Source organism: Equus caballus, chromosome 17, assembly GCF_041296265.1.
Source record: "Equus caballus isolate H_3958 breed thoroughbred chromosome 17, TB-T2T, whole genome shotgun sequence".
NCBI lineage: Eukaryota > Metazoa > Chordata > Mammalia > Perissodactyla > Equidae > Equus > Equus caballus.
Window position 1 is genome coordinate 14,762,735 of NC_091700.1, and position 27,417 is coordinate 14,790,151.

The 27,417-nt window shown below is 42.4% G+C and overlaps 1 protein-coding gene across 5 annotated transcripts in view; it reads left to right on the forward strand.

The window, feature by feature from the left end:
- Positions 1-27,417, forward strand: part of LOC138918304 (rho GTPase-activating protein 20-like) — a 97,304-nt gene that overhangs the window by 54,931 nt on the left and 14,956 nt on the right. For 4 of the 5 annotated variants that reach the window (XM_070239302.1, XM_070239301.1, XM_070239303.1 and 1 more), the window contains exons 5-17: positions 932-1,081; positions 2,077-2,118; positions 2,755-2,839; positions 6,817-6,894; positions 9,146-9,212; positions 11,642-11,797; positions 14,525-14,694; positions 16,072-16,233; positions 18,997-19,106; positions 20,481-20,670; positions 21,880-22,261; positions 23,158-24,598; positions 26,209-26,409. In XM_070239302.1, coding sequence (XP_070095403.1) covers positions 932-1,081; positions 2,077-2,118; positions 2,755-2,839; positions 6,817-6,894; positions 9,146-9,212; positions 11,642-11,797; positions 14,525-14,694; positions 16,072-16,233; positions 18,997-19,106; positions 20,481-20,670; positions 21,880-22,261; positions 23,158-23,306 — 1,741 coding nt within the window. In that variant the 3' untranslated portion in view covers positions 23,307-24,598; positions 26,209-26,409. The remainder of the gene's footprint in view (positions 1-931; positions 1,082-2,076; positions 2,119-2,754; positions 2,840-6,816; positions 6,895-9,145; positions 9,213-11,641; positions 11,798-14,524; positions 14,695-16,071; positions 16,234-18,996; positions 19,107-20,480; positions 20,671-21,879; positions 22,262-23,157; positions 24,599-26,208; positions 26,410-27,417) is intronic. The other variant, XM_070239305.1, reaches the window with a different exon arrangement.

Below are 27,417 nucleotides of genomic sequence, written 5' to 3' on the forward strand. Positions count from 1 at the left end.
TGTACCGTCTAAATCTCAGGCTCGCCTGAGTGTTAAATTTGTGAGTTAACCGAGAGATATAGTGGTTTCCATGTCAGAGGTCAAAGGAGATTAGGCAGAAACTGTCGGAAAACCATTTCATTGCTGACAAAGTCGATCACTTTCCGATTCCTCAGAGATAAATGGGAAATATCTCCATGACTCACATGTAAGACCTCCTGGGCACTGATGTGGGACCAATCGATTAATTGGTTGAATTTTGAGCTCAGTCCACGCGCTAACAGTTTTTCAGTTTGATCCGGAACCTGGTAGAAAATGATATGAATGAAATCTTAATAAAGGAAATTTAAAATAACCTATGCTTAAACGCTAGAAAATCTTTTAAAAAATTAAGGCTGAAAATGTATTTTAAATCCCTCTGATCCAAGCTTATTGCTGTTTTAGTCTGATTCTCAAGAAAAAAGTTGTATAATTATCTTTATAAATCATGTATCATGTATCTTTCTTCAGCTACTCAAAGGCTTTTTAAAGTAAGCAAGACATGAACAAATAATAAATTAATTATAGTAATAATAAATCATTAAGTAAATAAAATGATATATGTGACTATAATAACAAATATAACAATAATAAATGAATAATAAATGAATTAATGGTTCTCTAAAAAAGCTCTAAAATGTAGAGTATGGTCCATACTCAATCCTCAACATGCAGAAAAATGGCTATTTGCTGCCATTGTGTTTTCAGGGCCTTCCTGGGCCAGGCGTCACTCAGCACACACTTTGTAAAGACCCATCCAACCCCTGACTGTGCGGAGCACAGAGGGTCACAGAGCTAAAGGAGGCACGTTGCACCCCGAGGCAGTGAGAATTGGCATCTTACCATGAGCACAGCTGTTCCCATAACATTTAAGAAACAAACTAACAGAGGTCTTGTTTGGTTATCTTTCTAGTTACAAAAAAAACTTTAAAATAAAAAATAAAGTACCCCTGAACACCATATGGATTGCCAACTGTTTGGACAAATTTGGAGAAGTGGACACCTCTGCCAAGAGGTCCTTTGTCTTGGGCTGGCCCACAGTGAACTTTGTGGCCACCTTCAGGTAAGACCTACAGCTTTTGTATTCAATGACTCCTTTTCTGACCTCTCATAATGACACTTGTATGTACTTTCCCCCAAAAGGTTTTTATGTGCAAATTGATCATGAACAATGGGAACTATTGGAGTAATTTCCTTTCCTTTTTGGATGAGTGCTTTTTCAAATGGGCTCTAGGAGCTACTTGGGGAGGTGGATGTTCAGGGTACATGGAGTAAGGTTTAAGGCCCCTCTCAACATCCTGCCCCTAATCCCCAGTGAGTAGCTGTGTTTTTAAATCACTGGAATATCTTCCGTGAGCAAGTACTATTAAATAGTCCAAGTCAGTTTGAAAAATTGCTTTTATACTCTCAAATTCATTCCCTTAAAAATAGTATTTAATTATACAAATAAAATTAATCATGTCATCAAATACTGGGTTGCCTGAATTGCTGTGTACATATTGTCTTATTTGGTGTCTATAGAGAGGTGACAATTCAAGACAAAGGTATGGTCCCAGAGTACAAGTTAGTGTTCCGAGACATGTTCTAAGACTGGCACGAGGATGGGGAATGTGGTCCCCCGACCCTGGATATCCTGAGTCTACACTTCTGGGTTCACAGGGGTCCTTTTTTATATTTGAATAGCACTGCCAGCTGCAGGAACGCTCTGAGGTATAATTAACCCTTTTCCTGTTCTGGAAACTGAAACTCAGAGTGGTTAATTGATTTGCCCGTGATGATTTGCCCGTGATCACATAGCTTGCCTCACATAGTTGCAATTATGTGTTTAGGTTCCACACCAACTGCTCTCCCACTTTACGATCTATTTCCCATCGCTGTAACACTGCTTGGAAAACAGCAGGGCCCATCAAATGCCCAACGATGAGGAGAGCACAACTGACACGCACATCCACGTCAGTGATAAACGGCTGCTGCTATTTTCATCTGCAATGGCAGTTCTAATATCTTAGTATAAGTATTTTATGTAGTTAATTTTTTCTCCCTTTTTTTAAATTGCAGTTCTTCAGAACTAAAGGAAAAATGGCACTCTTCCCTTCAAAGGTATTTTTTCAGTATACATATTCTAAATCTTTGATCCACAATAAAAGATTGCAGATCTCTTCATGGCAGCACCCTCAAACTATTCTCCCTCTCTCTAGTAGAAGCTGTGCGAGCATCCTCAAATAACTCCTTGTTTAGATTTACCCGGCTGCTACTGCAAAAATGTCCTCTCACTTACATGCATGTTTTGCTTATTTTTGAGGAAGTTCTGCTTGTCACTCTCATCTTCCCCTTCTCTCCAACCTAATGATTGGATCCAATGTTACTCTGAAAACACATGCTCAATTTCCCTAAGTGCAGGTTACTCTACTGAGTGATTCTCAAAGCAGCTGCTACTTCCTACCCTTGAACCCAGGAAGGTGCTGGGCTCTCCAATCAGGCAGGAAAGCTCTGAGGACTGGATCTACTGCCAAATCTCACACGACAGGGGCAACCCGTTATTTTCTGGGTCATGTCTTACTTTCATGAAGTATTTTTGCATATTCTTCCAACTCATAATTTGGTTTTGCCGAGTCTATTTATATGCTTTCAAAAATAACCAAGTAGACTGAAAATATTAGCAGTATAGATTATTTGAAAAGAAGCTAATAGCTAATCCATCCTACTCTATTTTGGGTTATTATTGAATGTGATTAGGTGCATCAATCTAGCCAAAGAGAAGGACCAGCCAGAGAGCATTCCCCTCAAAATCGTCACTGAGGACATTAAGAACTGTGTCTGTGTGAGTATTTTTAAGATCAAAAATTAAATTAAATTCCAAGTTCTTTATTTGGGCAGAATGAAAGAGAAAGGCATAGACATAGACAGAGAGAGATGGAGGTAGAAACAGAGAGAGAGAGAGAGAAAGGGAGAGAGAAGGAAAGAAAAACAGGAAGGGGAGATGAGGGGGAGGGAGGGAGAAAGGAAGAGAGGGGAAGAGAAAGAGAGAATTTAGAAGGTACCAAGTGGAAAACTGTATTTTCCTGTATCCATACTGTGACATAAAACGTGAATCCCAGGTGATATGAAGCAAGAGGAATCTATGATGGCTTCAGTGCTTAAGCATGAAAAGAATATTGCATGGTAAACGTTCCTAATGTTTCTCTGGATCCTGCTAATGGTAATTATAGTGGCTTGTTGTAATAAAGTGATTTTCACAACCAGGTATTTCCTATTAGAATGAAACATTTTTTCCAATTGTTGCTACATGCAGAGTGGCCTGGGTTGTTTCCACAGTTTTTTTCTTCCTAGGATGTTTTATTTAGAATAATTGTAAAGTTACAGAAAAGTTGCAAAACTACAAAAGGTATAAAGAACACCCATATACCCTTTAGCTAGATTCACCTATTTGGTTAACATTTTACTCCATTTGCTTTATCATTTATTTTGTTGTCTCTCTCTCCTTCTCCATATTGTGTATGAAGATACCTATTTTTGAGGGTCACACATACGTCGCGGTCCTTTATCCTTAAACACTTGGGTATGTCCTAAGCATAAGGGTATTCCCTTCTATAACACCATACAGTTATCGCCTTTAGTCCATTGAACATTGGTGTGATACTTGAAGCTACCATTCATGTTCCCATTTTGCCGGCTGGCCTCAGTAATGTCCCTCTTCTAGGAGAGAATCTACTGGAGGGTCAGGTATTAAAAATGCGGAGAAGTTTTGAAAAGTCTTTCATTCTGAGGAATGTCAGCACTAATTGAACTGAAAAGGTTGAGACTTTTAAGAGATCAGTATATTTCTACCTTATTTTGTTGATGCCACTGGGGAAAAAAACCATTCACCTCAGTTGTTTCTATAGAATTTGATCTCTGAAACTGTAGTGCAGGAGCTAAGACATTGACCCTGAGGAGCAAATATTCTGGGTGTTTTTCATATCACTTTGTTCTGTTATCTGTTACGGGAGCTCTCGATCACACACGATAGTATGTGAAGGTGGAAAAAGAGGCAGTTTAAGACAGTTATTTCCTGGCCAGTAGGAAAGCCGTGCAAATATTCTGATCTGTTTCTGAGTATCCAAGAGATGCTCTGTTTGAGGAGATAAGACTGGAGTGTTCCCTAGGAAAGCACACAGCCTGCTCTCATTTCACTTAGGGCAGGGGTTGCAGTCAGAATTTTTCATGGAAAATCACCTTTAAATTTTTGAAAATGAACTTTAATTGCATAAACGTTACACAAAACAAACATTTCTAATGTTCTTCATTCATTCCCGAAGATCCAAATTTCCCTCTAATTCTATTTCATTTCACCATGGAGAAACTTTCCTTAGCATTTCTTGTTATGCAGATCTGGTGCCAACAGATTTTCTTAGTTTCTTTTATCTGAAAATGTCTTTATTTCACCTTCACTCTTGAAAGATGTGTTTGCTGGATGTAGAATTTTGCCTGCAATTTTTTTTCTTTCGGCGCTTTAAAGATATTCCGCTGTCTTTTGGTCTTTATGCTTCTGATGAGTTGTCTGTGATCATTCAAACATTAATCATCTGCATATGATCTGTCATTTTTCTTCAGCTGCTTTCAAGATTTTTTCTGATTTTTGGTTTTTAGCAGTGTGGGTATCAGAGCATGGTTTTCCTTGAATATGTTTTTTTGCCAAACAAAATCCTGTTTGGCATTTTCTAAACTTCTTGAGTTTTTAAATTTATGTCTTTATGAATGTAAATTATGTCTAAAGTTTGGGAAATTTTGGTCATTATTTCCTCATTTTTTTTTCTTCCCCATTTTTTCTCTTCTTTCTTTCTGAGATTCTAGTTACACGTATATCAGACACTTTGATGTTGTCCACAGGCCCCTCAGGTTCTGTTATTTTTTTCAATCTTCTTTTTTCCCCTTTACTCTTCACATTGGATAATTTGTATTATCTACTTTCAAAATCATTTCCTCTTCCATTTGTCATCTTCATTATGCAATTTAGCCTGTGTAGTTTCAATTTTTTTTTCAGATTTCAGATAAAAAATTTCTATTTTTCAATATTTTTAATTTCTATGCTGAGATTCCTATATTTTTGTTTATTATGACCATATTTTCATTTCTATAATTGAGCATAATTGTAATAGCTGTCTTTGGCTAATAATTTCAACGTTTAGATCATCTCAGGGTTGTCCTCAACTCTTGAGAATTGATCACATTTTCCTGGTTCTTCATATATCAAGTAACGCTTTAGTTCTTATGAAAAAAATCACATTTCCATTTTTTTCAAATTATTTGATGAAATAGTTAATTTTTTTAAGGCGTTTGTTTGCAAAGAGCTCTGTCTACTGGAATTTATCTGTTTTGGAGAACAGACAACATGCAGGAAGAAATACACACATCCTTGGAATGACTATTTTGAACATAATATGTTCCTTATGCCAGGAAAAACCGTTATCTTACAGACCAGATAAATTAGGGAGTGATGATTAGCATTTGAAAAGAGATTCTTTTACTTTAAAAAATCTTTCATGGGAGAGTTTTTGATTGTATTGAAGGGACTTCAGACATCTTAAAAACAGCAGCACCCTTACTTCTGGTTAGGTCCCGAGGGAAACCCCATGTTTGAATGCCCCCAGACACGTCAGCACAGGAGGCTCCCAGCATGCCTGCGTCTGGGCCCTCGGAGCTCTACCACTGGGTTCTGAAGCACTTTCTCATAATCCTTAGGGCTACAAGTAGTTGGAAATCAATGAATGCTTTCATTGATAGAAGTCCCATTATAAGCAAGTTTCAGGGCCATCTGTCATATCAAGCAATTGAATTCATACGAAGAAAAATACAATGAAAGGACAAGGAATGAATTACAAAAGGATTCCCTTTGTTTTTAATGTCATCTTCAAGCCTCTGAGTGTCCCCTTATGCTGTCTGTCTTCTTTAAGCACCGTTGATTCAGGACAGGGGCCTTCCTGCCTGATAATACTCCAAAACTATGTGCGCAGTCAGTGTTCTTGGTTACCGTTTTTCTTCTTTTAAAATGTCTTTTGGAGTTCAGAGTTCAATAGATATCTCAGAATCCTATTAATTGCTTTCGGGTACTTTTCTGTAAACTGTCTTCCTATTTTAATGGAGCAGTTTCTCACTGTGAGGTGTGGCAGGGAGCTATTGTGAATACCCTAGTCACTGGCAGAGTTTGGAATGGAACTTGAGTTTCTCAAATTTTCAGTCTAGTTTCCTGGACTCATTGGTTTTATTTAATTTTCTCAACATATCTTGACAATGAAAACTTAGTGACCATCATGCCAGACACAAAGAAAGTACTCACTAAAGAATAGCTTTTAAAAATGCCTTTTATAGCCAGTTCTTCTGATTTTACCAATACCAAGTATGTAATTGCAAAGAAATAAAGCCATATTACAAAAGCACAACTCAGGAAGAGAAAGGGTTCAGCTCCTCCTTTTTAAACCACCCCCCCTCCATTACAGAAATAGCCTCAAGGTGCTGAGGACCAGCCCACGGGCCTGCCCGGAATTCTCAGTCTTTCTCCTTCTTGCTTAAGCTGTTATGTTTTTTGTGCCACAAATCCTTTCAGAGAAATGTTTGATTTACTGAAATGCTTCCTACTAGCCTCATGTTATACAAAGGAATGAAAGTAAATGGTATTTAGGGGTTCGTGCTCTGCATGTGCTGTGCTGTGTCACTACCTGAAAATGAGCTTGCCTTTAGAAAACGGATAGTAATTTGACAAAAATTATTTAAATTTTTCAAATTTAAATTATAGCAATTTTTCACATTTATTTTTTACAGTCTGTAACTGTAACAGTGACCAATTCGGATACAGTGAATAACATTATCAACATGTCACTACCAATGCTTGGAATAACTGTAAGTTACCTGCAAACTATTTTTACTTAAAAACCAACTTTAATTTTTGAGATTTGTGTGTGTGTGTGTGTTTGCGTAATGCACCACCCATCATGACAACTGATTATTATGGATTTCAAAGCCATATTTTGTCCCCGTTCAAATTTGGAAATTGAAGGCAGCAAAGCTATATTATTAACCTATATATGGTTGCTATTCTTGTATTCCCATTTTAAATTTTGTGCAAATGGAAAGTAATAGCATAATGAAATTGGGCTATAATTTTAGAGTGCTAATGGCAAAATGCATTTTTATTGTATGTATTTTATACATGGACAATCACATAAGATTCTAAATATTTCCTCCTCCACTGGACTGTTCCTTCTGTATATTCTTTCCTGATTCCTCCCCTCCCATCGCCATTTGCCCTGGTTGTCATTCAAGGACTCAATCTCAGTATGATGAACCCTAAATAAGATGTTTTCTTGTGAACTTTGATATAAAGACCACCTGGCTACAGGCTCCACCCCATTGATGCAGACCCTGAGGATGAGTTGGCTAATGCCCTTTGTGAATTGGTAAAGGAGGAGACAAGTTCTGAATGAGACCACGAATCCGGGGGCGTTTGTGTCCACATCACTTTCATCCTGTTCTGCTTTTAAGTGTCTGCTCTTTGATACTTTGATGGAGCTGGTGTGAGCTGTTGAAATTCTTTTTGGTGAGAGATACATACGTTTGAGGACAAGGTTGTGTCAGGGAAAAGAGAGGGAGAGTGACATGCAGATGGACAGAAAACAAGGAAGCACTTGTAAAGCACGGCTCCTCAAATAAAATTCTCTGGAAATGTAAAAATGCCCTGCTACAGTGACAGGGCGTAATTACAAGACTTGTATTTAAAATTTGCCTAACCCAATGGTATAATAAAGCCTCTTAAAAGCAAAGGGCAACCAGAATTTTCCATAAGGAGCCAATGATTTCTGTACAAACAGAATTAATAATAATACATTTTAAATGAATTGGAATTTATATGCATGAGTAAAGCACACTTCTGCATTGATTTCTAACCTAGAAGATGTGTACACTCTGAATAACAATTAAACCTTGGAAGAGAGTGAGTGTTTTTAGGGATGAGGTTAGGGAGATTGATTAATGATATAGCTCATTTTATTTCATGATTTTAATTTTCCTTAGCGTAAAGTGATCAATCTCACTAGACAAAAAAATTTCTATTTTAATGAAGAGTTGGGCTTATTTGGCTATATATGTATGCCTGATTGAAGAGATTCCAACACAGTGTTTCCAATCCCTACCTTAAAAGAAAAGGTTTTTATTAGCTCTCATTTCCTATTTGCAACACAATTTTGAGCAGATTTAGCTGTGCAGGCACGTGTGTGTGCCTGTGTATGTGTGTGTGATGGCTGCCATAGCTGGGACTCTCCTTCAGAAGGGCTAGACTGATTTTTAATCGGGAGTCAAGGGCAAGCACGGTACCTATCAATCACCAACAATTCCGTTTCAAACATTTTTTGCTTTATCCTCTCTTGGAGAACTCTTTAAAATAATTCAGCTGTCTTTATAATTTCGACTTGTTCGTTCCGAGTAGGCTTTACAGCATTACTGGCAATGATTCTGCTGGGAGTGGCTGTGCTCTGCATCTGACCTGTTCTCTCGGTTACAGTTCTTGTGGCTTCTTTCCCGCGTCTGCACCAGAGTCAGTGCGCTGACTTCACTGGGCCATCTCCTCAAGGCCTCCTGGGCTTCCGCCTCCTTTAGCTCAGGGTTGCTGAGCCATCGAGGCCTTTCAAGCTTTACTTTCATGGAACAGTCATGGCAGGGTGTGTGGCTCTCTGGACAGCATGCTTGTCTGGGCAGGGACATTTGAAGGCAAAAGCCAACATTCTCCAAGGAGTCTGGAGATAGCAGAAGGCAGGACTCTCAAGATTAGACTTTTCCTCCTTAATAAAGGGGGCATAACTGTGATTTCTTTTGCTATCGGCCATGCCCAAATTGAGGGGCTGACTGCATTGTGGTTCCATAGATCCTTGGCCTTCATCAACAGGGACAAGAATCAGGGAGGGTCTATTGGAGGCTGTGAGAGGGATAAGGGGTTACTGAAATCGGCGCCATTGACTCCAAAAAACTGTAGCCACCCCCATTGACCAAATAGCATTTATACTGGCCCCAATTTTTTCTTTTTGGAAGCAGAAATGCTAAGGAACTGGTACCTGATGTGAAAGATTTAGTGTGACACATAGTTCTTTTTGTTTCCAAGGGCTCTGAGAAAGATTACCAGCTGTGGGTCAGTTCCGGCAAGAAAGAGGCCCCATGCCCACTCACTGGTAAGTGTCTGGGAACATCTCAGAGGGGGCTGATTGGGTAGAAAACTGCAACTCTGAAGTCTCCAAGGAACGGTTGCTCAGTCTCAAGCTCCAAGACCCTTAAAAGTGAAAATCTTATGCAATATTCCTTCCTACATTTATTAAATAATTACTAAGCACTTACTCTATCCCAGGCACTGATAACATCTCTTCATTCCACGGCTTATGGTCTAGTTTGTGGGAAATGTGAGTTTTTCTTCGTTACTTTTTTACTTGACAAGCAGAGCTGTCTTGAAAAACTTATACATACTTACTTCCTCAGGTATGATGGCAACCTGGATTGGAATTTCTTTTCCCATCTATTTATTTTTTTATATTCCAGTCTTGAATTCCTCTGTTCCAGTTCCTAACTACTAAGTAGCCTCTATTTTGTGAGAATCTTAAAAAATCCAGCCATACCTCTGAATCCAAGTACAAATATTTATTTAATACTTGCTCTGTGTCTGAAACTTTTCTCAGCATCATAAGGAAGATGAGATAATCGCAGTTAACTCCTCACGTCTTCACTGACTAAACCACCGGTACTTTGCTGTTTCTCAGGCCGAGTTTTCTAGCATTGTTCTTGAGGTCATTGATAAATCGATTACACCTCTCCTAAAATCGTTATTAGAGCAAGTGAGCTAAAAGAATAATAATAAATCTTGGATCACCAAATTTGTTCAGTGCGGAAAATAGAGGGACTAAGACAAGGGAAGGGACAGGCTCTGTCGCAGACCTGGCAGGAGGTCTTCTCAGCCTTCACGGAATTGAAGAGAGTGAGGACCTTGCTCTGGATAAGCTTGGGCTGAAGGGAGTGTTGTGGCTGGTTTGATCTTCTATCCAGACCACTAACACTGTCTCCCTGTCGGCAATAAGGCTGTTTTGCTTTCTTCTCATTCATGTGTTCACTGCAGGAGCACTTTGAATTCCTTCAAGAATTTTTCTTTTGTGTTCATGACTTGGCTAACTCTCTGGTGCCAGAGGACTAGCTCTCAGCCGCCTCAGCTTTCGACATGGCTTCCTCAGGAAGCTTAATCATTTCTCACTTTTCATTTAAGGTGAGAGGTGTGTGACTCTTCCTCTCATTGAACACTTAGAGGCCATTGTAGGGTTACTAGCTGGCCTAATTTCCATATTGTCATGTCTCAGGGAACAGGGAGGCCTGAGGATATGGAGAGAGAGGGGAATGTCAGGTCAGTGGAGAGGCCAGAACACACACACATTTATCCATTAAGGTCTCCATCTTAGATGGGCAGTGTTCATAGTGCCCCAAAACAATTACAATAGTACCATCAAAGACACTGATCACAGATCACCATAACAACTATAATAATCATGAAAAAGACTGGAATATTGCAAGAACTATCAAAATATGACACAGCGACATAAAGCGAGCAAACACCGTTGGAAACATGGTGCTGATTGATTTGCTTGACATAGGGTTGCCGGAAGTTCTCAATTTGTAAAAAGTGCAGTATCTGTGAAATGCAATTAAGGGAAGCACAATAAAACTAGGCATGCCTGTATTCTTCAAGAATGAAATCCGCACCACACTGTTGGGGAAAAGTGCAATTCTCCACAGAGAACTCTATGGAGAGGAAGAAATTTAAAGCATGGAAGAGCAAAACAAATCACATGGCAGGCAACTCCCGGTGATGTTGGGGGCAGTTTTCCACTCTGTAAACTCTGTTTTGCACTTTGCTTCTGGGTTTCCAACACCGTGCAGCCTTCCCTCTGATGGCTGCCTGGCAGGGCCCTGGGAGGGTGGGCAGCTGTGGGAGGGCAGCTGAAGGCACAGAGCCCTGCTGCTCTTGAGGAGTCCTTGTCTTTAGAACTGACAAAAGGAAACAAAAAATCTGTGTTAAAATGACATTACGAGTGAGACAACAGTGATCACAGCAATTCTGAACATATATGGTCCAATTCTTTAAAAACCATTGACCACCAATGTTTATTAATATATTTTCCTTGATCCTTATAAATCTGTGTGAGGGTAAGCATTTAAAAGGATGAATGTCAGGCTCAGAGAGGTCAAGTAATTTGCCTCAGATGTACAGATCTAGCTAGTGTCAAGGCAGAAACTAGAAGGCATTAAATATTCTCGGAGGGAAACACAGCAAAAGTCAACATTGTGCAATGCACTTACGGATCTATGCATTCCAAAGAAAGCAACGTGGTTAAAAATCTTTTTCTCTTTCCTTTTTAAACTCTTTTGCTTGGGCACCTGCTTTTTGCAAGGTGTCGCCCGTGAGGGTGCACGTGGCGCTCGCTCGGGAGCACAGCCTTCTTCATCCAGAAGCTGCGGGAGAATGGCAGCACACACTGGTGTGGCCCACACGCTCACAGTAAGGAGGTTTGATCCTAATCCATCACCATCATCCTGATGCATAGTTAGATTTTTCTCTGTACAGGACATGAGCATCCCTACATAATTAAAATGAGCCATCGTCCAGCCACTGGGCTCCTGCCACAGGGACCAGAGGGCTCCACATTCCAGGAGTCCCCAGAAATGCAAGGCCAATTCATCCTGAAGCCAAGGCACCCAGCCAGAAACCAGCAGAGGAAAGGTGAGCCCCTCCCCTCCGGCAAGCGCCTTCTCTTGGCTCATGTCTCCACTTCCCAAACGCGTGACACAGAGCTGATTTTCCATGTGTGGGTGGAGGGCCCGTGTGGACAGGAACCCAGTACCCGCCCAGAATCAAGCTTAGAGAAACTCCAAAGGTCTGAAATCAAGACCCAGCTCAATTCTAGGAAGGTTTTTTTTCTTTTTTAATTCTTCTAGGTAGACAGTTGCTCCCTTCTCTGTATCCCCAGAGCACTGTTGCCATATAGTTCTGTGTCTGCACATCCATGTGTCTTCTCAGAGCATGTGCTTCTACAACCTGAGAACGTGCCTTCCCAATCTCAGGGATTTGTCCAGTATCTCGGTCTGTCACGGGAGGGGACCAAATGACCACATGTCTTAGACACACCTGGAATCAAAAACTCCAGTGGAGCGAAGAGTTATGGAATTGAACTGGACTCTCTTCTGGGCTTCGGCTGAAGTGGCCTTGGGATTCCAGAGAGAACTGGACTCTCAAGTCTGTTCCCACAGCAAGCTCGCTTTCCACGTCTGCTTCAGACCCAGGGCGAGACCAAAACTAGACTGAATGTTTACGGTCAGGGCTTTTTTATCTTCCTTCTTGTCATTTTTTTCCCCTACCACTCCAATATTCTCCCATTGATATTTCTTTCTCTGAAGAAGACATTTTATTTATTTGGGAAGTATTTGAGCCAGAATAGAATTTCTACTTCAAAGTATTTTTATTATGATTGTTATTTTATAAGGATAAAGTTTCAAAAAATTTATTTTTTAATACACACACCCTAATTGGAGCATGAGGAAACACTAACCTAAATCTTGCCAGGACTGTTTAAAACTAGCTAGGTTTTGGGGGCCAGCCCGGTGGTGTAGTGGTTAAGTTCAGTGCGCTCCACTTAGGTGGCCCAGGGCTTGTGGGTTTGGATCCCAGGTGCTGACCTACACCACTCATCAAGCCAAGCAGTGGAGGCGACCCACATACAAAATATAGGAAGATAGGCACAGATGTCAGCTCAGGGCCACTCTTCCTCAAGCAGAAAGGAGATTGGCAACAGATGTTAGCTCACTGTCTATACTTTCTGTCTATGCTCATAGAGTAGCTGAATGTGTAGCTTTGTATCAAGGGATAGAGCACTCTTCTTCAGAGCATTCTTGTTTAAGCTGAATAATGGAATACATTTGGATAGTTTCAGAAATAATCAAATCAGGTTAAGAGTAGGAAAACCAGGTTGCATACAACAACTCAACCTATATTTGAACGTGTATCTGAGACAAACATTTGTACATGCAGACATATAGAAATCTTCTCCTGGAGTTAAGAATGTATTGGCTTTCTTCTCTCTCTTTAAAATGGTAGGGGTATGAATGCCAGGCAGGAGGAAGCCTTAGTTAGGGGAGTGGTGGCATTCCTTCATGACTGCTACCTTCTGGAGGCAGTGAAATCAAACGGAGAATGGGGGTGGGGTCTGCTTTGGGGGGAGGAGACAGATGTCTAGGCCTCCTTAGGCCTCTGAGTGAGGGAGATGAGATTTATCAAGGCTGCTATGAGCCATGCCTTATGCTGAGTGGGATCTTCTAGTATTTAGTCCAAAGAGGTGTAGGTAGCATCATTTACATTAAAGTAGACCAAACCAAAGCTCAAAGAGTTTTGAGTAAACTTATCTGACTAAGCGGCAGAACCAGGAGCCTTCTGTTTCTCGGATCCTGCTCTCTCTGGTCCAGCCCCAGGAGCACTGCATCCACGTGAGTGGACATGGAGATGCACTCACTCCTTCCCGGGAAGGCCGAGTGGTTGGGCGTTGAAGGCTACTTGGTGAAATGTTGCTTCACTGTTTATCCTTCTACAACTTGGCTCCTCTGTTGACATTTTTAGTATTCGGTATAAACATGTGATTTAAACAAATGTTAAGGTACCTTATTAGGTAAACATTCATAGCTGAGCAGTAGAAACTTGGAACTCAGCTTTTCCTTGCTGATCGCCTTTCCTTTGAAAAGCATTCTTTTGACAGGGGCTGTTGGGTAGTTAAAAATCATCTCTGGGTAGCTTTGTGGGGTGTCCGAAGAAACACGGCCACCTGGAATCTTACCACATAGCCAGCATTTAATGACTACTTCCCAAGGACCCTGACTGCTGATAGTCATCATGGAGCTGCCTGAGCGTTGTGGCCCCCGGAGCAGAGGTCAGAGGCCGGCTGAGAAGTGGGCTCAGGCAGGTTGTGTCTTGCAAGGCAGATCCTTTTGCTGAAAGAACGTTGACCATGGTTGGGCGTTCAGAAAGCAAACAGGGAATCTAAGAGTGGGAGGAGACTTACTATGAAAGCAGATGATTGCCAAACTCTGCTTGATTTGAAAACCAAACCTGGTTAGCTTTTGAAATGTGATCTGTCACCTGAATCCACTGTTCATACTAAACATCAGAAAACACGGACAACTACAAGTGAAGTGTCTCATACAACAGGCAGGAGAGAGCACTGCCTAGGAAGCATTTCCCCTGGAAGAAGTGACCCCGAGTCTGAGCAAGCCTCTAGGTTTGCAGGATGAGGGGAAGAAGAGCACATTAACACCACAAGGATGCAGTTGGCCAATTTCCGAACGTGGGAAATTCTGTGCAAAAGCTGACTCAGCTCCTCTTTCTTCTTGCCATCGCAATGAATGTGCCGTAAGTAAATTAAACTAACTACTACTGATAATCTCACTTCTTCTTTGGATTCAGGCCAGAAGTCAGTGAGAAGGAATTTTATGGGCAACTGGGCCCTCCGGCGCGGCTCCAGCGCCTGCCAGGACCTTCCACACGTGACGCCACCATCCCCAAAGCCAGGGCAGCTCTTCGGCGTCAGCCTCGGGGATGTGTGCGAACGTGACAGCCTGCCCCCTTCTCTTCTGGTGGGTTTCATTTTGGGCTTCTGTGGCTTTCCTGAGGACAGAGAACTCTGAGAAGTCAAGTGTCTCGTTTAAATCTATCCCTAAACGGAGAAATCTTTAGACAGCCGCTGGCTTTGGGGGAAAAGCTTTGCTAATATTACTTCAGAGAATAAAATGTGATTTAGGTACTGCAGAGTCCTAAAGCAAACACGACAAGGAAAAGATACCCTTGTCCATTCCATAGGTTTCAGCAAAGGCCCACATATGCCTGCTCAGATCAATGCAAATGGGCTCTATGTGGAGGAGTCTCCGAGAGTCCACCCCGTCTCATCTTCTCTGAACTCCACAGTAGTCTTCAGCCTCCTTCAGCTGAGTCTACTCAGTCTCACTTCTCAGAATCTCTCAGGTGACTTTGACCTGTATTTCCAGTGCTGAAGCATACAGACTCAGCCTCTGGCATATGTGGATCCTTTCATCCAAATAGAATGTGTCAAGTGACAGCCACAGAATTTGGCCTGTGTTAACTCAAATTGGTGAATGGAATTGTCACTGTCAACATTTATTGAGTGTCCAGTATCTCTCCAAGCACTCTACCAGATCTAGGGAATTTTAGGGTAACGATGAAGAAATGTGTCATGCCAGTCCCATGCTCCTACTACCTCAGTCCTTGCAAGTTTCACAGCAAATTTAGGGGGTAGCTATGATTATCATCATTCCCACTTCACAAACGAGAAAAAAAAGTAACCTCACTAAAGTGTACACTGTGCCCAAGGCCACACAGCCAAGATGTAGTAGCATCATAGGATTCGGGTCCCTTGGATTACCTGACTCCAATACCTAGAGCCTTTCTGCACCACAAGCAGAGGACATGAAGATGCAGCAAAAGGAAAGGAAAGAGTGATGAGAAGAGGATGTAATTAGAGGAGGAGGAGAGGGGTTTGGAGAGCCCGATTTTAAAAGAGGGAACGCAATCCAGGAAGTAGAAATGGGGTACGCAGCCCCTTAAAGGGGAACGAACAATGGGACACGGGTATGGCACAAAGATTTCCATAGCTGGGGAAGAGCAGCTATATTAGGGCACGATGAGGAAAGATTGGTGGAGTAGGAGCGGGTGATTCCACAAAGGCCTGGAAGCAGGGAAGTTTGATTCCAAAGTGTCAATTCACTGAAAAGGAAAATCTGACTTAACAACTGTTTGAAATGCTTCAGCATATGAATGTAGAAGGGATGGTTGGGTAGAAAATAGAGACACTGAGAAAAAAAATTCCACGTTTGCTTGCATGCCCCCACCTCCAGCACTGCACCTCGCTTACCCCAGCTCCGACAAGCGGGGAGCGGGTGCTCTGGGCTCCTGGATACGAGGTGCCATTGATTTTTCCTTTCTCTTCTTCCCTATAGGATATGCTTTGCTTTATCAAGCAAAAAGGGCCGCTCACAGAGGGCATATTCAGAAAATCAGCCAATATAAAATCATGCAGAGCCCTAAAGGAGACATTAAATGCTGGGGACAAAGTGAACCTGGACTGTGAATCTGTTCTTGTGGTCGCATCTGTCTTAAAGGTAGGGAAACTTCTAGCATTATCCACACACAGCGTAACTCTGAAGGTACATGATCAATTTCCTTCACCGTGATTGCCCAGGAACCATAATAGGCATAATAGATTGAGAAACTGAAAAACACTTCACGAAGTCCAAATTTAAGGGCGTTAGTTTGGGTGTTAAAAGCCCCAAATGTTAGATATACTTTCCTTTCTCATCACACACCGCCTTCTCCTTCTTCATTCCTGAACATTATCCCAGAATAATAATAATAAAAATCCTAAACACACACTTAGATATACAGAACGTTTACCAGAACAAACATCCTGTTTTTGATGACTTCTTCACCATTGTCCTAATGAAAGCAAAGTTTACAAAAGAAAATTCGTATGAAACATCTGAAAATAGATAGAGAGGTTGACCGTAGTCAGTAAGCCAACATTTGTCATTCAATGAATCAAAAAATGCTCAATGAGTGACCAAAAGCTCCATTCACTTCCTCATCCTCCTTTCGCCTGTCTCTTTTAATTGAAAAGTAGTGTAGGGGTGACTTCACTTTTTTTGCCTTTTCACCCTTACCAAATTTGGCATCCTTTATTAACGTTTGTTATGCTTAACCCACCACCCACGATTATGGTCACACAGTAACAAGCTCCTACCACATGCTTCTTATAAATCTGACTTTTAAAGTAGGTGCAGCAACGAAAATTTGTTTGGAATTCTGAAAATTCAATAGATTTATACAAAAAAGTTTTTTAAATGATACAGCTAAATCACAAATATCCAGTTATGTTTCTATGAAGGGAATCATAGAACAGGGAAAGAATTGACTCAATCCATCTTGGTATTTGTTAACAGCTCTAAAGAGGAATGTCATAAGTAGAAATGACTACAATAGGTTATTAAAATTCTCTTATAATCGAGATTCCATTTGGTCTTTCCTTGTTCCCCATGATTGTTCAGCTCTGTCATATATAGGGACAGTTCAGAAGTGGCTTAGAGTCGAGCACTGTGACACTGGGATGATTAGAAATATACACTAGGCATGCAAATAGCAAGTTGAGTGTTGCCTTCTGTGAGGTGCACACCTGGAACTGATTTTCCAGCAAGAGTTAGAGTTGCCCATCAGCAGAGTCTTGCCTATCTGTCTGTTATAAGTACAGACTAGCAAGGGGGTGGCCACTCGTGGGTATAGTTCTTAGACATTCCTAAAGTTGACTGATCTTGGTGGGGAATCAGACTTTGCAACTTGGCTTTGATAATACCACGCCCAGTGAACTGGAGTGTTGACCTAAACCAGAAATGAGTACGTCATCAGGACCACATTGAGTCTGCCATTGAGCTGTCTAAAAATAGAGGTCCAGCAGTGAATACCCTTGGCATATTCTGCTCGGGTAATGTTCTGGCTTCACCACACTCAGCCTCACCAATGGGCTCCCACAGAACAGGGTTCAGGAAACAGAGAGGAGACACATGCTCCGAGTGCATGTAGTGTGGTACGCATGAGGCAAGGGCCCTCCTGCACGCTCCCAGACTCGAAGAGCCGGCCAGAGTTGGACTGCTTCCTCCCTCCAAATATATTGGAAGCACTCCATAGGAAACACGGTGAAAAGCACTAACTACCATGGCTAGCTACAATACCTTGGGTACCACACACCAATCAACATAGTCAAAGTGAGAGGACTGGGACTCTGTCCATTGGCTTCTCTGCTCTGTCCCCAGTGCTCACAACAGTGCCTGGCACTAACAGCAGCTCAATAGGTATTAGCATGAGTGAACCATCATTAGATTCTAATTAGGATAGTTGCCCTGAGGCACTTCTTGAGCAAGCCACCACTAAGAGAAGGCGTGTGCTGCTGAGTGAGAACAATGGAAGCTAGGTGTGCTTGGAAGTTAGCAAGACAATGTGACAACTTCCCCTCAGTCTTGCACAAGCATTAAAGCTTCCGTAAATTTTAATAGGCCCAATTCTACGATATTAAACTTGTTCCTCAGCCCTCTAAAGTGACAGATGTTCCAGGCCTCCACTTAGGAAGCTGACATTTGTGCGTCTGTAGCCCTGATACTCAGAGGCCTGAAGTTGCGATGTATCTAAGTTTTTAGTAAGTTTCTTCTTTTGGAAGGATCTGTATGTCCCACTCACAGACTGTAAGGGGTAACACAGTGTTACCCATTGGGGATTTTGATATATTTCCAATGTCTGCTGCTTCCCAGTCTGCAGAATCGAACGTTCATACAGTTAAAACCAGGAAGAACGAGGCTATTGTGACGCAGTGTTCTCCCAAGGAGCACACATACCTCAAGTCAGAAGGCTCAGTTCTCTCTTAATATGTGTGCGAGAGCACGAGGGGGTGCGCGTTTGGTTTGTTTCGGAACTTCTCTTGCTTGAGTTAAGAGCAAGCACTGTGTCTCAAACGGGGATGGGTATTTCTTCTCAAGAAACTAGCAGGATTGAGGATGACGTCTCACCGGACCTTGTCAGTTTCCACTAGTTTACTAAAATGGACACCAAGAGGAAGTTCCAGGTGATGGAAGGGGGCTTTCTCTTCACTCCCACTGTGGCCCACTCTGCTTTGATGCTTCTAAGTTTTAGAAGTCCAAGCACCCACTTCAGGGTGTGCAAGTCAGTGGAGAGGTGGAGCTGAGCGCTGCGTGGGTCACAGTGTGGGGAGCCTGAGAAGGAAGTGGGGACAGAAACTCAACTTTTCAACTGCATGTTTTCCCTGTAATTTGTCCAATATGTATTTGCCATAAGAATAATACTCTTCTTTTGATGTGTGTAAGGATTTTCTTCGAAACATCCCAGGGAGCGTCTTTACATCTGATCTCTATGCTAAATGGGTCACTATAACTGATGGAGAGAACGAGGAGGAGAAAATCGCTGCCACTCAGAGGTAACGATGCTATGATTACTCTACTGGGGCACACCTGAAAAGTACAATCAACATACTCTTAGGAAAATATTAGCTTATACTTTACAGCTTTGTCCACTAAAATGATGACCAATGCCAAAGAGTTGGATTTGACCACTCCCACGGAGGCCAGTTCAAAAATAGAGGCATGCCTTACTGCTCTTATTGAGTTCTTGTTCTTCTCCTAGTCTTGTTAATAAGGAATCCTTGACCATTTTACACCTTCTGAATATGTTGTCGACGAAAATAATCCATAACCAATCTATAAATGAAAATGTGGGTGAGTTTATTCTGAGCTGAAATTTTAGGATTATAACCCGGGAGGTCTTTCCACAAAGGAAGAGAGCACTCCAAAGAAGTGGGGGTACATAGGGTGGTTATATACCCTCAAAGAGGGTGTTTCACATGATTGAAATGTCCCTCCCACAATAGTCACAAGATTGCCCTGTCGGCACAGCACTTGCTGGACACAGCAGGTAGTGGGTCTGCTATCTCCAAGGGCGCAGCAGGAGGCAAGTCTATTGTCTCAAGCTGGGTGGTCACAGGTGAACACAGCAGTGAGTTTCTAGCCTAAGGAAAGATGCTTAATCCTTAAGGAGACACCAACGGTGGGAGGGGGAGGGAAGTTGCAACTTTATCTCAAGGTCCTTTTGCTCTTGCCATAGGGAATCTCTAAAGCAGATATACAATGCATGCTCAACGGCCTCGGTCAGGCCCTTTTGGAAAGACAAGGTCAGGCCCGAATTAGGTTTACACCAGAATGGCTTCCTCATATATTCCACTATATCCTATTACTTGCCATTTTTATTTGACAATATGAAACTGAGAGCAGATGAAATCCTTTGGTCCAAGAGAGATGCTAAAGGACCAATCTGCCAGGGATATGGTCTTACCTTTGTCAAACACTTAACTAGCCAGAGAAGTTCTTATCTGGTTCAGAAACTGAACTCAGTGAAACATTTTTGCCTGGAACTTTGCTGGGCTCTTACCCTGAGACAGTGTTCCTATATTGCTACCTTCAAAACAAAGGGAGCCTTTCAAATTTCATCACTGTTTGGTTTAATCAATGAGATTTGTGAACTTGAATTGAAGAGTTTCTGCAATGTTTCAGAGTTTTAAAATATATTTAGATTAAATTCGATATTAATAAGATGTGCCCAAATGAGAACACGTTCTAGGCGTTTCAGGGAAATATTTCAGGCAGCATGTTTAGGAGGGCCATTTCTGCATTCTCGTGCATGTTCACTGGGCCTTGTGCCTGCTCTACAAAGAAGTCCTCTGTTCCCTTTCTCTGTATTTCCAACTTCCTAAGCAAAATGACGTGCTGTCTTTAAAGGTCCATTTTTGTGTCTTTAGGCTTTTGGACGAGCTGCCCAGAGCCAATGCAGCACTCCTGCGCTATCTTTTTGGAGTGCTGCACAACATTCAGCAGCATTCGTCCGTCAATCAGATGACAGCTTACAACTTAGCCACCTGCATAGCCCCAAGCATTCTTTGTTTGCCCAATGCCTGCAGCGCAGACTTCGAAAGTGACATCACAAGAAAGGTAATGAAAGCTCTCATTTGCGTGCCCTAGGGGTCAGAGTCCCCACTTGGAACCCAAAATGGACGGTGTTAACTCTGACAGACCAGTTTTTGAAAGTGCATCCGTTGAGTGGCAGAGTCATTTATCCTCCTCTGTGGGGATGGGAAGGAGGGTTGTTAAGGGGGAACTGTGAGCAGTGGAGTCTCTCCTCCCTTCGTGTCCATGAGACTAAACTCTGGACCGACTGAACAGCAGAGAGAGGAGCAGCCCGATATGACAGAAGAGAACCTGGGCTTTGGAATGTGACAAGCCAAGGTTCAACTCTCAGCCTAATCACCGAGGGATGTGTAACCCTGGGCAAAGTTTCCAAGCCATGGTTTCTTCATCACACGATGGCGACAACACCCAGCTCCTCTGGTCATTACTGGCACATCCTAGGCAGCTTGGGCAATATGAGCACCCATGGCTCCACACACTTTGACCTTCCTCTGCCAGCTGTGGCTCATTCAGAAAAATACTTGGCTACTATTTTGCCTCTGCTATAGGGTGAGGAAACTAGTAAAAGCTTCCAGAACATCCCCTCAGAGCTACAACATGCCCAATAAGATCATAGCTGTTTCCCAAGAGAGTTTCCCAGAAAGTAAGGGTGGGGCAGGCAATGCAAGAGGAGGGGCTGCAGCCAGACAAACTGAATGGTGTCTCTCCAGCTGCTTTCTTCCCTCACAAAAACCCACAGAAATCTCTGCTGCCCAAGTTGAAGCAGCACCTAAACTTACAAATGAATTTCACGTATCCGTGTCTATTGGGTGCTTTATAAATTTTCCTAAGATGCGATATGTCTACTATATCTCAACAAAACCGGAAAAAATTTTTAATGAAAACGAACAGATAAAATTTCATAAGAGAGTATACATCTTCCCCCAAACATCCTATGTGGGTTACATTTGAAAATTGCCTTTGTTTTCAAGATGTAACCATTGATATAAAAATGTTAGCTTTTAAACTAGACCACAAATTATGCCTTTAGTCCACTGATGAAAAGTATTTTAAAACCTGTGCCCAAAGTACTCACGAAAGTATCACAGTTCGTTCTTAGAGAAAACTGGTTCTCTGAATTTTTCTTAGTATTCTTTCACAATTTTTGTTAGAGCCAAGATTCATGTATGAAATGTGATTTATAACTATGCCATATGAAAAAGAACACCCCGTTTTTACCCTTTTGTGTTGCAGATTTCTCTTGTGCAATTTTTGATTGAGAACTGCCTCCAGATCTTTGGAGAAGACATTGCTTCCCTCCTGGGGGAGAGCTCCATGCATTGCGATGGCAGCGAGAAGGCTGCAGATCCTTCGACTGACTTCGGAGAAGACATTGCTTCCCTCCTGGGGGAGAGCTCCATGCATTGTGATGGCAGCGAGAAGCCTGCAGATCCTTCGACTGACTTCGGAGAAGACATTGCTTCCCTCCTGGGGGAGAGCTCCATGCATTGTGATGGCAGCGAGAAGCCTGCAGATCCTTCGACTGACTTCGGAGAAGACATTGCTTCCCTCCTGGGGGAGAGCTCCATGCATTGTGATGGCAGCAAGAAGCCTGCAGATCCTTCGACTAACTTCGGTGAGAAACAGGCAGCGAGGCCGCCAGGGGTCATGGGAGATACCTAGACGGGGGATCCCAGAGCACATCCCAAGGGCAGTGATTCCCACCTGCTCCTCCTTCCACAGGCTGGCTCACAGGTCAGGCAGGGTTGCACACTGTTGTGAGACCAAAGAAAGAAGTCGAGGTCTCTGACTTCAAGAAGTTGCTGGTGCAGCTCGTAACAGCTTTAGGAGACATCATGGGATAATAGAGTGTCTGGGAACTTTTTCAAACAAAACTTCCAATCTATTATGTGTATAATAGACGTGCTCTGGTTGAAACCAGAGTGAGGGCCCCGAGGCGCTGCTGCTCAGTGGTCCCTGAAGCACCGAGGAATTCCAGTGCTCTTTGAAACAGATTAAGAGGAGCAGCATCATTGAGAAAAAAGGAGCTGACTTGATGTCAGACAACCTTTCAGAGTACTGCAAACTCCTGTGCTACCATTTCCTGGCTGTTTGATCTTTGGCCAATTATTCTAGCTCGTTCTCAGTTTCTTCATCTCTAAACTGTAGGGGGTAATAATGTTTAAATCTTAGGATTGTTGTAAAGATTAAATAAGATAGTGGATGTAAAATAAATTTGTGAAAAAGTATTTAATAAGGCTAGTAGAAGTGCCCCTGAGGCTAGAGCTGGTATTATTGGCACCTCGCTAATCACAGCTAACGGGCAGGAGTCCATTCTAGAAGGTAGAGTTTAGATTCAGAACCCGGGGGCCTGTATCATGAGCCCCTTCCTATTTTTGACATTTCTTGGTTTCAGACATTTACCTCAATGCTCTGAGGAAGTCTTTAGGAAAATCCACTTCATCGCAATGAGATGAGTCTAGTATCTGAGAATATGCTTATACTAAGACAATCGTTGGTTTTTCATTTCAGGAGTGTCAACCAAGCAACCTCTCGAATCCAAGCCAGTGAGAGTGATAGTGACTTACAAAAAGGCACAACTGCAGAATGACGCCGAAGCCCCACGTGGCGTGGGTCCACCCTGCTCCCTGTCTGCAATGCTTTCAGTCACTGAAGATTAGAGTCTCCATAATCATACTCGACCCTTTCCTTTCCTTTCCTTCCTGTAATATCCCACCAAGAACACTTTCTCCAAAATTCTACTACCTCCGTTATGTTCTCATCACGTAGACACCAGTCAGCTAATGCCCCCAAAATTATTTTCAGCCCCTTGTAACAAAAAAGTGTGTGGGGGTGGTGAATTTCTAGAAAAATACAGGGTCAGAAAAGTAAAGTTTTTGTGGCTCCTGGGAATCACCTCAGGACTCAAGAACAGTAATTCCTGAGCTTGAAGATTCCAGTCCTCAGTCACCACAGGGTCAGTAGATTAGATGGAAGGATCCTCTCAGACATCTCAGGAAATAAGCTCCCAACGTGTCAGAGACCAATTTTCACAAAGTTAAACACATGAATCTCACACACTAGAGTCTAAACTTGAGTCCAAATGTTATTAAACTCATCTTACTGAGGAGACCAGTAAGGTGGTAAAGAATGTTTTTGAGTATAGTACTTTTATGGCACCAAGCTGGGGCCAAAGAAGCAAATTTTCTTTGTTGGACATAAACAGTTAATGTTTTAAAGGGTAATCAATCTATAAGCTTTGAATTTATCTTCTCCTGTGACAAAAATATACAAATTAACATTATTCTATTTTTATGACACACAGTGAAGGACATCCAGATTTGGACTCCTCCATCTTACACTTCCCATGCAAGGTTTCCTGGAGGGGAATCTGTCCTCCCTCTGTCAACTCTCTCACCCACACTTCACTTCTCACCCTGCTGACATGTGGCCTCTCCCTGTCTTCCTTTCCAGCAGCCTCAGTAGATCACATTCAACCGATGACCAAGCCCCTCCACCTGACAAACCAAAGCACATCTTCTGGGATTCCTAAGGCACTTGCCCTGCCAGGGTCTCGTAATTCCTGAATTCTAATCTCATTTCCCTGGTAGTTCACTTCTCCCAGGTCATGTTGTTTATCTCCATCCTCCTCTGTTTATATCGTTTCATGGACTTTTCTACATCTTTGCCTAAACCCGAGGACTCTTCACGTCATTCCCAGGTGCCCTCAGCTCTCGTGTTGCCTCTGATTCCCTGCTCTCCTATCATCCCACAACGCTCATCCCATCACAGACCCATGAGTGCAGCAGTGTCCTCTCTGGCCTCCCTGTCTCCAGTGGTGAAGTTGGGGAAGGATGGCCCCATGTATGCCTCCCACCCTAATGTTCCTACTTCAGGGCAAGCTCCCTGAGCAGGGATGAGGCTGTCTAGCACAGCCTGGGATTCCACTGCCAACCACCAGACTCAACACCAGGTAGGTATTCAGTAAATATTTGCTATTGAAGACATACCCCTCACTATATAGGTCACGTGGTACTGCATCAGGATGAGGCCTGAACTGGGAGAGAGTCAGCTGTGCACATCTTCCTTTTTCTGCCCTGATCCTGAGAGCTGAGGGGGCATCAACCAGGGAGAGACCTGTGCATGGAATTCCTTCCTAAAATGCACAGTATGGAAAGAGGGGGCAGTAACTTTGCAGTGGAGAAAACAGACAAGCACTACCTTAGCCAGGCGATCAAGGTCAGCATCAACAGTCATACATCTAGTTAATAACAATGAACCTGTATAATTTCATCTGTTGTAACCAATATCCCCGATTGAGGTAAGATGCTAGTAATAGCAAACCAGAACAGAGGTGTATGGGAACTCTCTGTGCTGTCTTTCTTAAATTTTCTATCAATCTCAAAACTGTTCTAAAAAGTAAAGTCTATCTTTTAAAGAGTTCCCATTAAGTATAGATGAAAAATGGTATCTTGGGTTTTCTTTAATTGGACATGCTTTGTTTACTAATGCAGGGAAGTCTGTCCACATTTGGGTTGGCTACTTACATTTGTTCTTCTGTGGATTGTTGATTGTCATGTGCCCCTAAGGTATATGGTTATCTGTTATGTGACATTAGTGTAGTCATATCTCACTGACACAATCTCATGAACTACCAGAGTCTGAGGAAGTATTAACTGCCTGCTTTTCATTATCCAAATACCCATTTTACTGATGAAGAAATGGAGATTCAGAGAGGCTGAAAAATTGAACCAAGTCCACATTTAGTGTCACACCTAGACCTTGAACTCATATCTGTCTGACTCCAGAATTCCCTAAACACCACACTGTACTAGGAAGTACCAAGTGTGTGACATTGGCAGGAGGAGGGGGGGATCCTGACAGCTGGCTGGGTGTCCAGTGACAAACTTTAATTCTGTATTTTAATGAAGTGATGACACCATCCAGGCAAACTAGAAGTATGTAGGAAGTCCCTGAGTGGCTGCTGTGAGAAATGGCTCATGAGGGCAATGAGCTTTGTGTCCCAAGCAGAGGGACTAGAGTAGGTCACTCCAGACCTACTGAGAACAGCAAAATGGATCCTCTCTAGTCGCCCTCAGAAGAAATGCAACTTTCAGGGGCCAGCAGGGGACACAATCTCATGTCATACATCATCATAATTTAATGTTGGCACTGAAAACTGAAGCCAGGAAGGGGTATCGCCTCTCCTCAGAATTCTTAAACAGCATCCAAGCTGTGGGGGACCCCATTCACCAGCACTTGCTTGTCAGGTCTTGACCTTAAGAAATTGGGCAGAAATCCAAAGGCTCTGGACTCAAGGGATGGGATTTGACCTCTGGCTTGGCTGCCTGTCTTGTACAACCTTGAGCAAATCAATTCACCACTGGGGTCCTTGCTTTGTTCATATCAAAACAGGAACCACTGCCCTACTGACCTCATAGAATTTTCCAGCAGATGAATAATAGTACTGATGGCTAACAGTTACTGCACAGTCACTACAGACCGGCATTTTGCAGGCATCATCGCATTTAATACTCATGGCAATCATGCTGGCCAAGTACTTATATTATCCTTATTTTATAGATTGGAAAACAGCTCCAGAGGAAGGATATCGTTTGAGGTCACCCGGTTTGCGAAGATGAAGTCAGAATTTAGAGCCCATGTTGTTCACCGATGAGTTACGTCACTAACTACGTTCCAAAGTGATGCTAGATGGAAAGAATGCTGGTGCTTCAGAGTCCTGGGGCAACCTTGAGAAGCTGCAGAGGAGTGGATGACCACGAGGTGGGGCTTGGTATTTATCACTGGGTGGATATGCAAGCTGAGGGGGTTTGGAGAAGAAAGATGCAGAGAGAAATGAGCTTGACTGGGGAAAACGAGCAGAGAGGGAGAAGAGAGAGTTGGGGCAGTTGCCAAAAGGAATGGAAATCTAGGAAGACAGAGCTACTCGAAGGGGATTTTGAAGAAGCTTTGCTCTCAGGTGTGCTTTGTGATAGCTATTCTCTGGCCTCCACTAAACCTTCAGGAAAATCCCTACTTTTCCTCAATGCCTTTAGAGGTGGATCCAGGGTTACTCATTGTACTGCTCACGGATGGCAGTGCTTCATTTTCATATTCCCACCTGCCTCAATACTTGTTACCCTACTGTTTCAAGATAGGAAAACCAACTCCTATCATAACCCCTAATGGGTTCTATTTGGTATCTCCTATGGGACTTAAGGGTAGTAATACTCTACAAAAATCAGTTGGTTTTCTAATTAACAACAAAGAACAAGATTAAGAGGATATTAAGAAAGCAGTTCCATTTCCAAAAGCATCAAAAATAATAAAATAGAAAAGGCTGTAAACTGAAAAATACAAACATTACTGAAAAAAACGAATTTAAATAAGTGAAAGGGCAGCCATGTTCACGGACTGGATGACAATACTGCGCAGGTATCCATCAATACCACCCACAGTGATCTCCACATTCAATGCCATCTCATTCAGTGCTCACCTCCCTCAGGTCAATCCACAACGTCTCCTGCTCTTCCCTGTGGTTCCTTGGTTGGGAAAGTACTGGATAAACATCTGTTCTTTTGGATTCAGATCCTAGACACCTAACACTCAATAATTCCATGGAGCTCTTAAAAAAATCTTGATTAGGGCCCAGTACATTACAGTCACAGGCTGTGAGAGTTTTTAGTACAGCAATGGGAGAAGAGCCCTAAAATAGGGAGGAGGTTCCATTGTAGTAACGTTCCTGTTCTATCAGCCCTCACACTGAGTAACACTACAGAACTTGATTAAAAA